The 12430-nt window shown below is 41.3% G+C and overlaps 1 protein-coding gene across 10 annotated transcripts in view; it reads right to left on the bottom strand.

Moving 5' to 3' along the window:
* Window positions 1-393: 393 nt before the first annotated feature.
* The window catches only part of ELAVL2 (ELAV like RNA binding protein 2), a 197939-nt gene continuing 185902 nt past the window's right edge, over window positions 394-12430 (bottom strand). For 9 of the 10 annotated variants that reach the window (XM_068234533.1, XM_068234525.1, XM_068234557.1 and 6 more), the window contains 2 exons: window positions 6579-6620; window positions 394-1916 (listed from right to left, as the gene is read on the bottom strand). In XM_068234533.1, coding sequence (XP_068090634.1) covers window positions 1586-1916; window positions 6579-6620 — 373 coding nt within the window. In that variant the 3' untranslated portion in view covers window positions 394-1585. The remainder of the gene's footprint in view (window positions 1917-6578; window positions 6621-12430) is intronic. The other variant, XM_068234520.1, reaches the window with a different exon arrangement.

Here is a 12430-nt window from a genome sequence, read left to right as displayed (position 1 = left end):
ACGGCTACTTCCGGATTCTCCGCGTTCCCAGCCGCTATATCACCCTCTATGCTGCTATAGCGCGTGCGTGCATAATATATATATATATATATATATATATATATATATATATATATATATATATATATATATATATATATATATATATACACATATACACATATATACACATACATATATACACACACACATATACATACACGCTATAGCAGCATAGAGGGTGATATAGCGGCTGGGAACGCGGAGAACCAGCCGCATTCCCAGCCTGTCGCCGAACCCGGAAGTAGCCGCCGGCGGGGACAGGACGATCAGAGCGGGGCTGCGAGGGCACCATCCATCTTCAGGGGGCTGAGGGATGCCCCGGGTGAGTAAATATTTTTTTTTTTTGGCTTAAGTATTCCTTTAAACAAAATTACATAACTGACAAAATTGTGCCACTTTGCATGTTGACAGTGCCACCAAATGTGCAACTTTCTTTACAAAAAAATAAAATTGATCAAAAACGAAGAAAACAAGATCAAATTGTATACATAAAACAAAAAATAACTATTCTAACAAGACTACAAGTACATCACTAAACACCATGAGCTCCTTCTGAAGGGAATTATTTTAGGAAGAACAGATTTCTTTCTAATGAAACCTTCCAGCAATTTAATTCTCCTTAGTAGCTCATTTACACCTTGATTTGTATTTACCTCATTTTATTTCAAAATGAGAAATTGATGTGAGCATTTTCAGAATAACCAGGATGACATTTCAAGCTTCCTCTGAATAGAGGCAACCAGTCTAATAACACAAATACAGTAACTAAAAATAAAAAAAGAAATTAAATGAAAACATTATCTTCTATAAGTCATGTACATTCCCTCCCTGCTTTAGTATCCCTTTCTTCCAAAAATAATGAATACGCATAAATATCCTGGCAAGATTTAAAAGCTCACAAGGTTGCCCTATGAAGTAGATTTTGCAAAGTATTCAAGTCAAAATAGTTTGTTCCAGGACTAGTAAAAAGTTTGTTGAAATTTTTTTATTTCAGTTTTTTATAAAAATAGATGCTTTTTTTTCTCATTGAAACCCACATCAAAGAGGTTTTTATCTCTTTGGCAAGGTACTACTTTACGAAAAGATTCCAGTAATCTTACAATAGGCATTATATAACTGAGGCCAATCTTGCCTCTAAAGCCAAATAATAATTACAAGAAATACAGGTTTGTTTCTTAAAAACAAAACAAACCAAAACATAAAATAACTTCCATAAACTGTGGTATAATACTGAAGAACATATTCATAAAGGGAAAAAAAAGGCAGAAAAAACAAAGTACAACTTTCTTCTCATTGCAGTAACATTTTAAAAGGCCTCATAAATTGAAGGCTTTAGAATGCAATAAGACAGGTAAAAACCCTGTTACACAGCGTCCATATTTAAACCTAAAAGAAGAAAAGAAAAATACATATTCTAAAGTTGCCAAACCATTACCTTCTTACTTACCTCACCCCATTTCCACACACTATAAGAGCAATTAAGATGTCAAGTTTATCAAATTTCATGTAATGTTTGTGTGTTACCAGGAGTGAGGAAAACTTCTTAAGCTTTATGCGTTTTACTTGTTTTAAAAGACACCTGCAAAACTCTGTCACCCAGGCGATACCCGTTAAGGCTGGCGATAGCCATTGCTGCCTCATCATAGTTTGTCATAGTCACAAACCCGAAGCCCTTGCATTTGTTGGTGTTGAAGTCACGGATCACTTTAACATTGGTGACTGCTCCAAAGGGGCCAAACATCTGCCACAAAATACTTTCATCTGCGTCGGGTGCCAGGTTGTATACAAATATGCACCATCCAGTGCCAGCATGCCCAGGAAAGTTTATTCCAGCCAAACTGGTCATACCATCGATGGTAACTGGAGAGAACCTGCTAAAAAAAACAAAAAACAACTTGGTGTAAGATATTGCCTCGTTCAAACAAACAAAGTATGTATGAAATAAACAGAACGTAAAAATTGCACAGTAATCTACAGAAAGATTACAAAGCACACAGGGAACTCAAAGCAATGGATAGGTTAACAAAATAAGAATGTCACATAGGCAAAAACGATATATTTCCTCACAGATGCAAGACCCTCGTATGTATGGAAGTATGTATGTAAATTATCCTATTTTCTACTTGAAGACAAACTTTTTATTCAAAAGTTTAATTACACCTGAAAAGCCTAGGGCTTCACTTTCTAGTCCTTTTAAAATTGGAGACAATTTTCACCAGTTTTTTGGAACTATAGTTTGTTTTGGATCTGCCAGCACTTCATGACATACATTTCAGTATTCCATTAAGTATGCTATTGCAGGCACAAATAAATCCACAAAGAAAAAACATTATGGCTACTGTATAGTAAATTTGAATCACTGCAACTACAGTAGAATCCCTTTATAGTAAACTCCAAGGGACCAGGAAAAGTAGTTTACTCTATCAGAATTGGTCATACATTCCATATATTTATACAGACCCATTTGCTGGGTTCTGCAGACTGAGGTTAATATATCTTGAGGATTAGAATAAATTGGTACGGGATATCAACTTACATAAACATCTCTCCGTCTCACCTTGAAATAATGTCAAACTATATACTAGAAAGATCTAAGGGAGCCAGAACCTATTCCTATTAATAATCAATTTATTACATATGACCAGTATCAAAAAACATACAACAGTGAACAAGACGCACATAAAAACCCCCATAAAATCAACTACGTTTCATCAACTCTAAATGGCCAGGCTGTGCAAAAAATGGTAGGGAGTCTCTGGAGTGCACTCCTTTCAAAAAGATCCACAAATATCATAGATTGCAAACTATTATTCTTCAGGCCCAGGCTTCAAAAAACATTGATGATTAGTGACATCCAGAGCGGTGGCCACCGTGGGTCAACCCCGTGTGCTTTGTTGCACGCCTCTATGTATTGGTAACATATACATGCTCATTACTGACATAACATCCATGTCAAACCTCTCAAGCCAAACCCAGCAGAGATCTTAAATATCAATATGCATCAAACGCTAGCAAGGGCGGATTAGTAGTTGCATTGTGCTATCCAAGCATTAGATCATTAGATCATAACTCACGACCGGATGCCTCCACGTCAGTGAATACTTCTGCCCAGCTGATTGGTATACGCGTGATGGTTCTGGCGTCCAGTAACTCTCCGGTATTTTCAGGAGACGGCGTTATGTTTGGCGAGAGGAAGAGCATGGAGGCACGGGGGACCGACTCCGCCCACGTAGCGGACGTCACAAGCACGTGACGCGTTTCGTCCAATGGACTTCCTCAGACGTGACGTGTTGTCCGCATGACCACCCCTTCTTATCCTCCAACAGGGGTGGGATCATGCAAAGTTTGTGTGAAGATTAAAAGATAGCGAATTGTCACTGTCAGATAGTGTTAACGCTGATGCTTCCACTGCGGGACAGAAACATCAGAGGAATGCCTTTATATTAAGATCCTTGTTAAGACCCAGAGGATACAAGCTCCCACACTGATAAATCCAATAGGATTCCTTTCTAAGGAGCTGGTTATCATAGTCTCCTCTCCTCTCACTTATATTCAGTTTGTGAATGCCCATAACTTTCATTCCCCTGGGATCAGCATTATGTGCAGTCTTAAAGTGCAACGCCATAGGATTCAATTTTTTCCTATCAATTGTAGTACTTCTAATATTAGATATATGTTCACCAATTCTTGTATTCAGAGAACGATAAGTCTTGCCGATATAGATCAGGTCACACGGACACCGAATCTGATAGATCACTTTTTCGGTTGCACAATTGATGAAATCGTTCACAAAAAAGGACTTAGATCTGTCATGATTGTAGAACATAGTGTCCTGATGAACAAATCTACATATTTCACAACCACCACAAGTATACATTCCTTTCCTCTTACTGATTTTTATAGTCCTTTCCCTGTTGAATTCACTATGTATAAGCAAATCTCCTACATTGGCCCAACGTTTAGCTGCCATGTGTGGATAGTCACCCACAATCTTGTGAATAATTGGATCTCTTAATAATAAGTGCCAATGTCTAGATAGAACGGATCTTACATCACCAAATTGGGCTCCATAAGTGGTGACAATTCTTGATATTGGTGGTTCAGCATTATCAGCAACTAGAGACAGGTTCTCTTTCCTGATCAATAAATCTTTCCTATTTTGGGCCAAAGCTCTATGATATGCAGTGATAATAATTCTATTTGGGTACCCCCTCGCCAGCAACCTAGCCCTCAACTCACCCGCCTCTTTCTTGAAGTCATCAATTTTATTACAGTTTCTGCGTAGTCGCAGAAACTGACCAGTAGGCACTGCCCATTTTTGGGCAGGTAAGTGAGAGCTGGATGCAGATAAGAGGGTATTCCCAGCTGTGGGCTTCCTGTACGTGCATGTGGTTAGAGTGTCTCCATCTTTACCAATTTTTAAATCCAAAAAAGAAATTGACTCCTGACTACATGTATAGGTCACAAAAATATTACGATCATTTTGATTAAGGGCAACCACAAATTGGGTTAATTCATCCTTGGTGCCCCTCCAGAGCATCAAAACGTCGTCCACGTATCTTAGCCATAGGGCGACGTGCTCCCCATACCCACGGATACACCTCACCACCTCCTGCTCCCAAAAACCGGTCGTGAGTTATGATCTAATGATCTAATGCTTGGATAGCACAATGCAACTACTAATCCGCCCTTGCTAGCGTTTGATGCATATTGATATTTAAGATCTCTGCTGGGTTTGGCTTGAGAGGTTTGACATGGATGTTATGTCAGTAATGAGCATGTATATGTTACCAATACATAGAGGCGTGCAACAAAGCACACGGGGTTGACCCACGGTGGCCACCGCTCTGGATGTCACTAATCATCAATGTTTTTTGAAGCCTGGGCCTGAAGAATAATAGTTTGCAATCTATGATATTTGTGGATCTTTTTGAAAGGAGTGCACTCCAGAGACTCACTACCATTTTTTGCACAGCCTGGCCATTTAGAGTTGATGAAACGTAGTTGATTTTATGGGGGTTTTTATGTGCGTCTTGTTCACTGTTGTATGTTTTTTGATACTGGTCATATGTAATAAATTGATTATTAATAGGAATAGGTTCTGGCTCCCTTAGATCTTTCTAGTATATCTTGAGGATTACTATATAATGGTGGGCATAGACGGCTCGTTCTATGCGCCGGATCGAGCCAGCGGCTCGATGTCGGCGCGTCCCCGCTCATCGGCGCGGATCGATTGCCGCTCGTCGGGTCGAGCGGCATGATCGGGCCAGCTGAATATTATCAGCTGGCCGATACACGGTACAGAAACGTAGCAGTGTATCCCCAGCATAAGAGTTTACACTATAACGAGATTCTATTGTGCTAAATGCCTAGAGCAATGCTAGCTGGCCACGTATACCTCCATTCTCTATTGTGCTGCTGAAGCATTGAAACATTTTGCACTGTGATAATAGCAAACCACACTGCTTAACCCAATGAGATCTATGCAAGCTACTAGGAGCTAATGAACCATACAAACCCCTCCACCACTGTTTTCTTGTGGAAGTCACTGCAGGTCCAGAACCCCATGTAAAAAAAAATAAAAATGCATGATGCATGAATGGAGGTGGGAACTCTACAAATGCTTACGGCAAGCTTACATTGCTGCAAACCTGCATAAACATTGTGCTTAAAGTGAAACCTTTATGTATGGGCAATGTTTCTACAGGGGCAAAGCTGTAGCATGCAACTAACAAGTTACAAATGTTGTCACATACACACAGAATTGTTAGTAATTTCCTCCTTAAGGGAAAAGCTCTTTAAATAAAAGTCAGTGCATAATAAAAAAAGGTCATTTCTCAGTCTTTTTCCTTTCATTTTCTAACATCCTGCCAACATATTTGAAAATAAACATTTACTAATCCTTGTTTGCAGTATTTTGTTCAAAGAGACATACTTTTGTTTTGGTAAACTTATTAGTAAGAGTAATCTCTTACTAATAAGATTTTTATTGGTAAGAGTAAAACAAATACAGTAAAAACTTGGGATATCTACACCTATTTCCAACCAATGAAGTGCAATTCAAAGTCAAATATTCTTGTCACAAAAATAATTTTAGAACTTTTTTTCAGCCAATTGCTTCGAAACTATGTCTAGAGAGGCACGTTCTACAAAATTAGCCTTGTACAGAATAAAGGCGCCTGTTATGAACATAATTTCACAGGTTAACATTCTGTTTTTACAGTGCTGTTTAGTGTAACACCATGTTATAAAAACGAAAGAGTAACGAGTTTAAAAAGGGTGGTACAGATGTGCTCCTCCATTCAATACTTTAAGTGCATTACTTTTTTGGTACAGTAAAATTACAGAATCCGATTAAGCCAGAAATGAAGAAAAATGAATTAATCTATGAGAATATGACTTAATGAGAGCACATACATTCACTTCTCCCAAAAGCAAATCAGGCATGCAGACAATGCAAAAAAAAAATAAAACACACACACAAAAAAAGAAAACAACTAGCCCAAATGGGGAAAGGAAATCTAACAGCGGTTTACCTCTTTATTCCTCCATAAGCCATATTGAGCAGATTGTCCAACCTGCAAGACACATTTAGCAGATTGTTCAGATTTGGCATATACAGCCCCTTCACAAATTAAACAGCACTGAGCTCCACACATGATATTCCCAGGTGGCAACTGAACATAAGGAAAACATTCAGATTATCAGTCTGCCAAAAGACCCGTTGCCTGCACCTTAACACTCGGTTAACCCACCCCTTTCCTTCACAAACATCACTACCAAATATATTAAGAAAAACATAAGAATCCAAATTTCCTGAGCTTCTGCTGCTAGGTTATGCAGGAATAAAAATAGTTTTCCGTAGATACATATTATTCAGAAATCAAAGACTGGACTTCTCCCCAGGATCTTGATTGCCCTAAATACCATCAATACAGCTAGCACTTTTTTCCCAAGCTTTACTATTGATAATCTTTTTAACAGGTGACGAGCATGCGTTAACTGCCGACTCCTATTGCACTGACATTAATATGCACAAATGAGTTGCTCTATCACAAAGATGCATGCAAACAGAGAAGCCTGGTTTACGTTTGCTCTACCCGAGTATGACAAACCTGAAAACATGAAGGCAGAACAGTCACATGTTTTTGTCTATCCGTTTGCACTGCAGAAACTACCATTAGCAGGGTTTCCATCCACACAATCCGTATAGCAAAATGCAGCCTATTGAAAGAAATAGCCTGCCTCTTCATTTGCTGGTCGGCAGCAAAATTCTGCATCATGCATCCAAATCCCTATAGCCATGCATGACAAAGCTAGAGTGAGTCGGATGCGTAATCACGTCAAACCATGCACCGGGGTCTCATGTGTATATGCTGGCACGGAAAGCAGAAACGGGCCCTTACTAATCTCAATGGAAAAAAGGACAGTGCAGCAACACAAGTAGTACTGCAGGCCTGTTTCCACTACAAGTCACAAAATAACTGGATTGAACTATATTTGACAGTGCACATTTGTGTTTTCAACTATATTTCATACGGGAAAAAAGCAAAGAATGCACCACATTTTGTATGCAATATTTTTGTGCACTACCACAGACGTTGCACAAGCTCAAGAACTGCTGCCCATTTACAAAGTAAAAAAGATAACATTTGCAATACGTTTTCAATATGAAAACCAAAATGTAAGCAACCATATATATCACCACTTTTAAATTAAGCCAGTTGCCTGGCTGTTTTGCTGATCTTCACTTGCAACAAGCACAGAGCCAGTAAAATCACACAAGTCAAAAAACTAGATCTACACACTCCATTTAGTGACAGAATTAAATGCAAAAGATCAGGACAACAGCCAGGTAAAGTCAGCCAATCGCATTTCAGAATTGAGCTTTAAAGTGAACCCAAGGGGAACATAAACTAATGAGATAAACTATTATATTTCTCCTCCTAAAAATGACTTTAAAGAGAACCCGAGGTGGAAATTCAGGGGAGAGATGGGACACAGGCATGTTCTCTGCCTCCTGACATGCCTCTGTGTCCCCACACCGCCGCTCTCTACCCCCCCCCCCCCACCACGCTATAGTCCCTCAAGATTAGGGACAATATTTGTCCCTATCTTGGAGGTAAATATTGAGGAGAGCAATTCCCTGTTTAAAAGCGTACAAGATGAATCGGCGCGGGAGACTTGGGCGCAGGATCCAGCCGGTATATGGCTGATGCTGCCATGAATGGTGGGGAATGAAATAATTTGGCTTCCAGCAATTGCTGGAAGCCGAATTATTGTGCTTTAAAAGCAACTTCAGCTCAGTTTTCTGATGGCGCAGGAGTTACTCCCTGTGCGCCCAAGTTTCCTGTGCTGGATTCACTGTTCGGCTTAAAGAGAACCTGTACTGAGTAAAAATATTTAAAATAAACACTTGAGGTAACTTCAAATGAACATTACATAGTTTGTTACCTTGCCATCAGTTCCTCTCAGAAGCTCACTATTTTCTTCTGACAATAATCCCTTCCAGTTCTGACAACATTTTGTCAGATCTGAAATATACCAGTTGCTGTCAGTAAAATATCAGTTGCTGTCAGTTATAACTGAGAGGAAAACTGATGTACCATGTATCCCTATGGCTCAAGTGGGCTATGTTACGGTTTAACTGTGTGCTGACCAGAAAGCTGTTATGTGTAATGGCCATTTTCAAAATGGAGGACGGAAAATTCCATTGATCACAGTGAACAAACAGGACGCAGGACAGGAGAAAGACACTGAGGAGTAGACTACATGGAAGGTATGTATGACTTGTGTATGCTTATTTTGACTTTTAAATTTTCAGTTCAGGTTTTCTTTAAAACAGCCACCAGGGGCGTTCCTACAGGGTTTACAGAGCTGCCACCGGGCAGCTCTCTCTCCTTGGCTGCGCCCCCTGCAGCTCCCCCTCCTCCATGCACACTATGAGAGAGACACAGTCTCAGTGCAGCGTCATGACCAATAGGTCACGTAAGTGAAAGCGGGCCATTGCGGCCCACAGGAGCTGTGTTTTTTGCGGCTACCTGGTCCGCTTAGCCTCACGGATCAGGTAGCCCACTTTTTTTTTTGAGCCAGCCTCAGGCTCTCTAAAGGAAACCTGGGACGTAATATAAAAGTTTTATACATACCTGGGGCTTCCTCTAGCCACTTTTGCACCGATCGATCTCACGCCGCCATCCCTGTTTGTCCGGTAGAAGGCCTGTTCGCTTGGCCAGTCGGGACACTGCGCATGCGCGGCCATGTGCCGCTCTGTGCATTACTACTTTACAGGCACAGAACGCTCCAAGCCATAAGAGCGAGATGGGGGTGAGCGCCTGTGCGAACTGCGCAGACAGGCCCAGCTAACAGGGCTTATACTGGGTGAAAGAGGAGGCGGAGGAGGATGGCATGGAAGCTACCGGTGCGGAGGAGACTAAAGGAAGTCCCAGGTATGTATAAAAAAACTTTTATATTACGCCTCCGGTACGCTTTATGTATCCCGCGGTTTTATTTTATATGTAAATATTTACAAAGTACCGTATTTTTCAGACTAGAAGACGCACCTAGGTATGGAGGGCAAAACCCAGGGGAAAAAAAAAAATATGGTAAACCTGGTGCATCTACAGCGCAGAGGTGTCTTCTAGAGAATCTAGACCGTTCCCCCCCCCCCCCAATTATTATGTCCACCTGTGTCCTGTCCATAGCCCCTGTGACCTCTGTCCTTACCATGTCCTCCGTTCCTGTGTCAAATGTCTGCACCACCTGTGTCTGCTGACCATACCCCATGTGACATCTGTTCATACCGTGTCCTGTATCTGTCCCCGTGTCACCTGTCCATCCCCTTGTGTCTCCTGTCTACACCTTGTGTCTGCTGTCCATACCCCTGTCCTCTGTTCCCTGACAATGTGCATCCATGTGTCCCCCCCCCCCCCCGAAGGAAGTGCAGGGGCAGACTAGAGTGCACTCACTCAGTCCAGGAGTGCTGCATCCACTGGCACGAGGCTGGTCTTTTTTTGTGTGTCTGCCAGCAGGACCATCATGGCCAATCAGGAAAGTAAGCAAAGGGTGGCTGTGATTGGCGGTCGAGGACAGCGCGCCCCCCAACCCCCCCCCCCCCGATTGGTTAATGGCCTAGAAGAGGGTGGACGCGCCGTCCCATTCGTGAATCTGCTGCGGTGGGGACGGACGGGGCCTGTGGAAAAGATGTGGTGATACAGCGGGCTGAAACCAGAAAGCTGGTGCACAGATGCACCGCTCTGATGTCAGCCACCAGCAATGAAGATCTTATGGATGGGGCGGACAGGGCTTACGCAGACACAGAAAAAGACCAGGCTCATGTCAGAGCAGCCACCTATGCAGCATGTTGGCTGATACCATTAGCGAAGGACAAAGCCTGTGATTATCACTCGCCTGCAGGAAAGGTGAAATAGGAGGATGCAGCACTCAGAGCCGGGACTGAGTACGTGAGCGCACTCTAGTCTGCCCCTGCACTTCCTTCGGGGGGGGGGGGGGGGGGGGCGGGGTTTGGTCACATGGATGCACATTCGGTCTATAAGACGCACCTACTTTTTCCCCACACTTTTGGGGGAGAAAGTGCGTCTCATAGTCAGAAAAATATGGTAGGTTCTTATTTGCTTCAGAATTGCTTTAAATTTGTATGCAAATCACCTGCATCTAGTTTACCACCTCTAATCACGCGTAGGGATGGTCTATAAGATACAAATTTTGAGTTGATGCATATTTTATGCAGCTTGAAAAATGAAATTTTTTTCCCACATTCAAGCTGCATATGTTTTATAAAAGAATAAGCATAACTGGCCATCTTCAATCACCATTTTACTTTGCTTTAACAGCATAATGGCCTCGATACATAAAGCATTATCGCATCAGTAATGCATAACAGCTAACTTTACCGAGAAAATGTAAATTTATAAAAAAGACTGGTTTTTTGCTTGAAAAGCTAAAATTACCAAGCAGGTAGGTAAATTACTGACTTATTCGGTAAATACCTCAACACGCATGCGGTAAAAGCCCAAAATTTTACCATCACCTCTGGTGTGGCAAAATCAGAACAGAGACTGTGCGAGTGAAGATATGACTGACAGGAGCAGAGCCAATAGAAACCGCCCCTGTCTCCTGCAAGTCCTTGTGATCGAATGCCAATAGGTTGCGCAGGCTTCTCAGGTGGAACTAGCTTTTCTACCCCCCAGGCAGCAAGCAGAGAGAACAGAATAGAAGAGGCGTTCCCTTAGGTTCCTGTTTAAAGATGCAGAGGAACTAGTGGGGAAATCATCTAAGCAGGGAATGTTTAAAGTTTCTTGGAGTTCATCTAAGCTGTGGCAAATAAAATGTTAAGAAAGATTCAAAGCGAGCGGCGGCAGCAGTATAAAACACGTACATCTAAAGGGATGTCAGGATGCCTCTTACTATTGTAATGCCCTCACTGCTCGGAACAACTTGTAACAAAACAGACAGCGTCACACTGCTTTGCTTTTACCGAACAAGTTTTCGTCTATTAAAGCCGGTATATTACCAAACGTTTACCACACCGTGAATATTTTTAGCAAACAAAAGTCTAAAGTTCCAAATGCTGTGATTTACAGAGCATTTTACTTTTTCCTGCACTGTGCTCTATGAATCTAGTCCATGATCTGCTAAATGGGGATGATCAATGAGATGTAAATATTTCCGAGTTCATGCAGGATTATGTACATTTTTATGCAAATATAGGCAGGCTGAAAACAGACCAATCAAGTCCCACCCAGGGTTAAATTGATTGGTCCATTTTCTAGCTGCATTTATTTGCCCATTGCTCTGTTGTGGTCACAAGTCTATGAATAGGGGATTTTAAGTGGTTTTAAAGGTCTGATTTATGGCTAAATTGTGATATTGGTAAATTTGTACACTTTTTTGAATACTTAGGCTCCCTTATGATATGTTAGATCTTACTGACCATCCCTATTGTCAACTCCCCTGCTACTAAACACAATAGCCAAGATCTGGCTGTATGCAAATCATGGATGTGGAATAAAAGTCGAGGAGTTGGGAGTCAATTTTGAATACCTGGAGTCGGAGTCGGCAAAGAATGAACCAACCCATGCTAAAAACGTAAATTGTAATAAATAAAAAAATAGAGCTAGTTCAAATTTACACAGTCGATTACATTTCTGCTGTAATAATAAAGCCTGATGCATGCAGTGTGTAATGTTTCCTCAAAACATGCACTTTAAGTGACTGAAGAATGCTTTTCATTGACAGTACGCTACACTATATGGGATGCAACACGCACTTAATGTGCAATGCTGCTTTTCCATTGTGTTGCGTTAAACAGCTACAGGAAACCCAACACTCACTGTGATCCTAGCCTAACTCTCAGCTAAGTAAATTTTTT

Source organism: Hyperolius riggenbachi, chromosome 1 (assembly GCF_040937935.1).
Source record: "Hyperolius riggenbachi isolate aHypRig1 chromosome 1, aHypRig1.pri, whole genome shotgun sequence".
Classification (NCBI taxonomy): Eukaryota; Metazoa; Chordata; class Amphibia; order Anura; family Hyperoliidae; genus Hyperolius; species Hyperolius riggenbachi.
The sequence above is the reverse complement of the archived record's forward strand: the minus strand, read 5'-3'. Positions and strand labels throughout refer to the sequence as shown.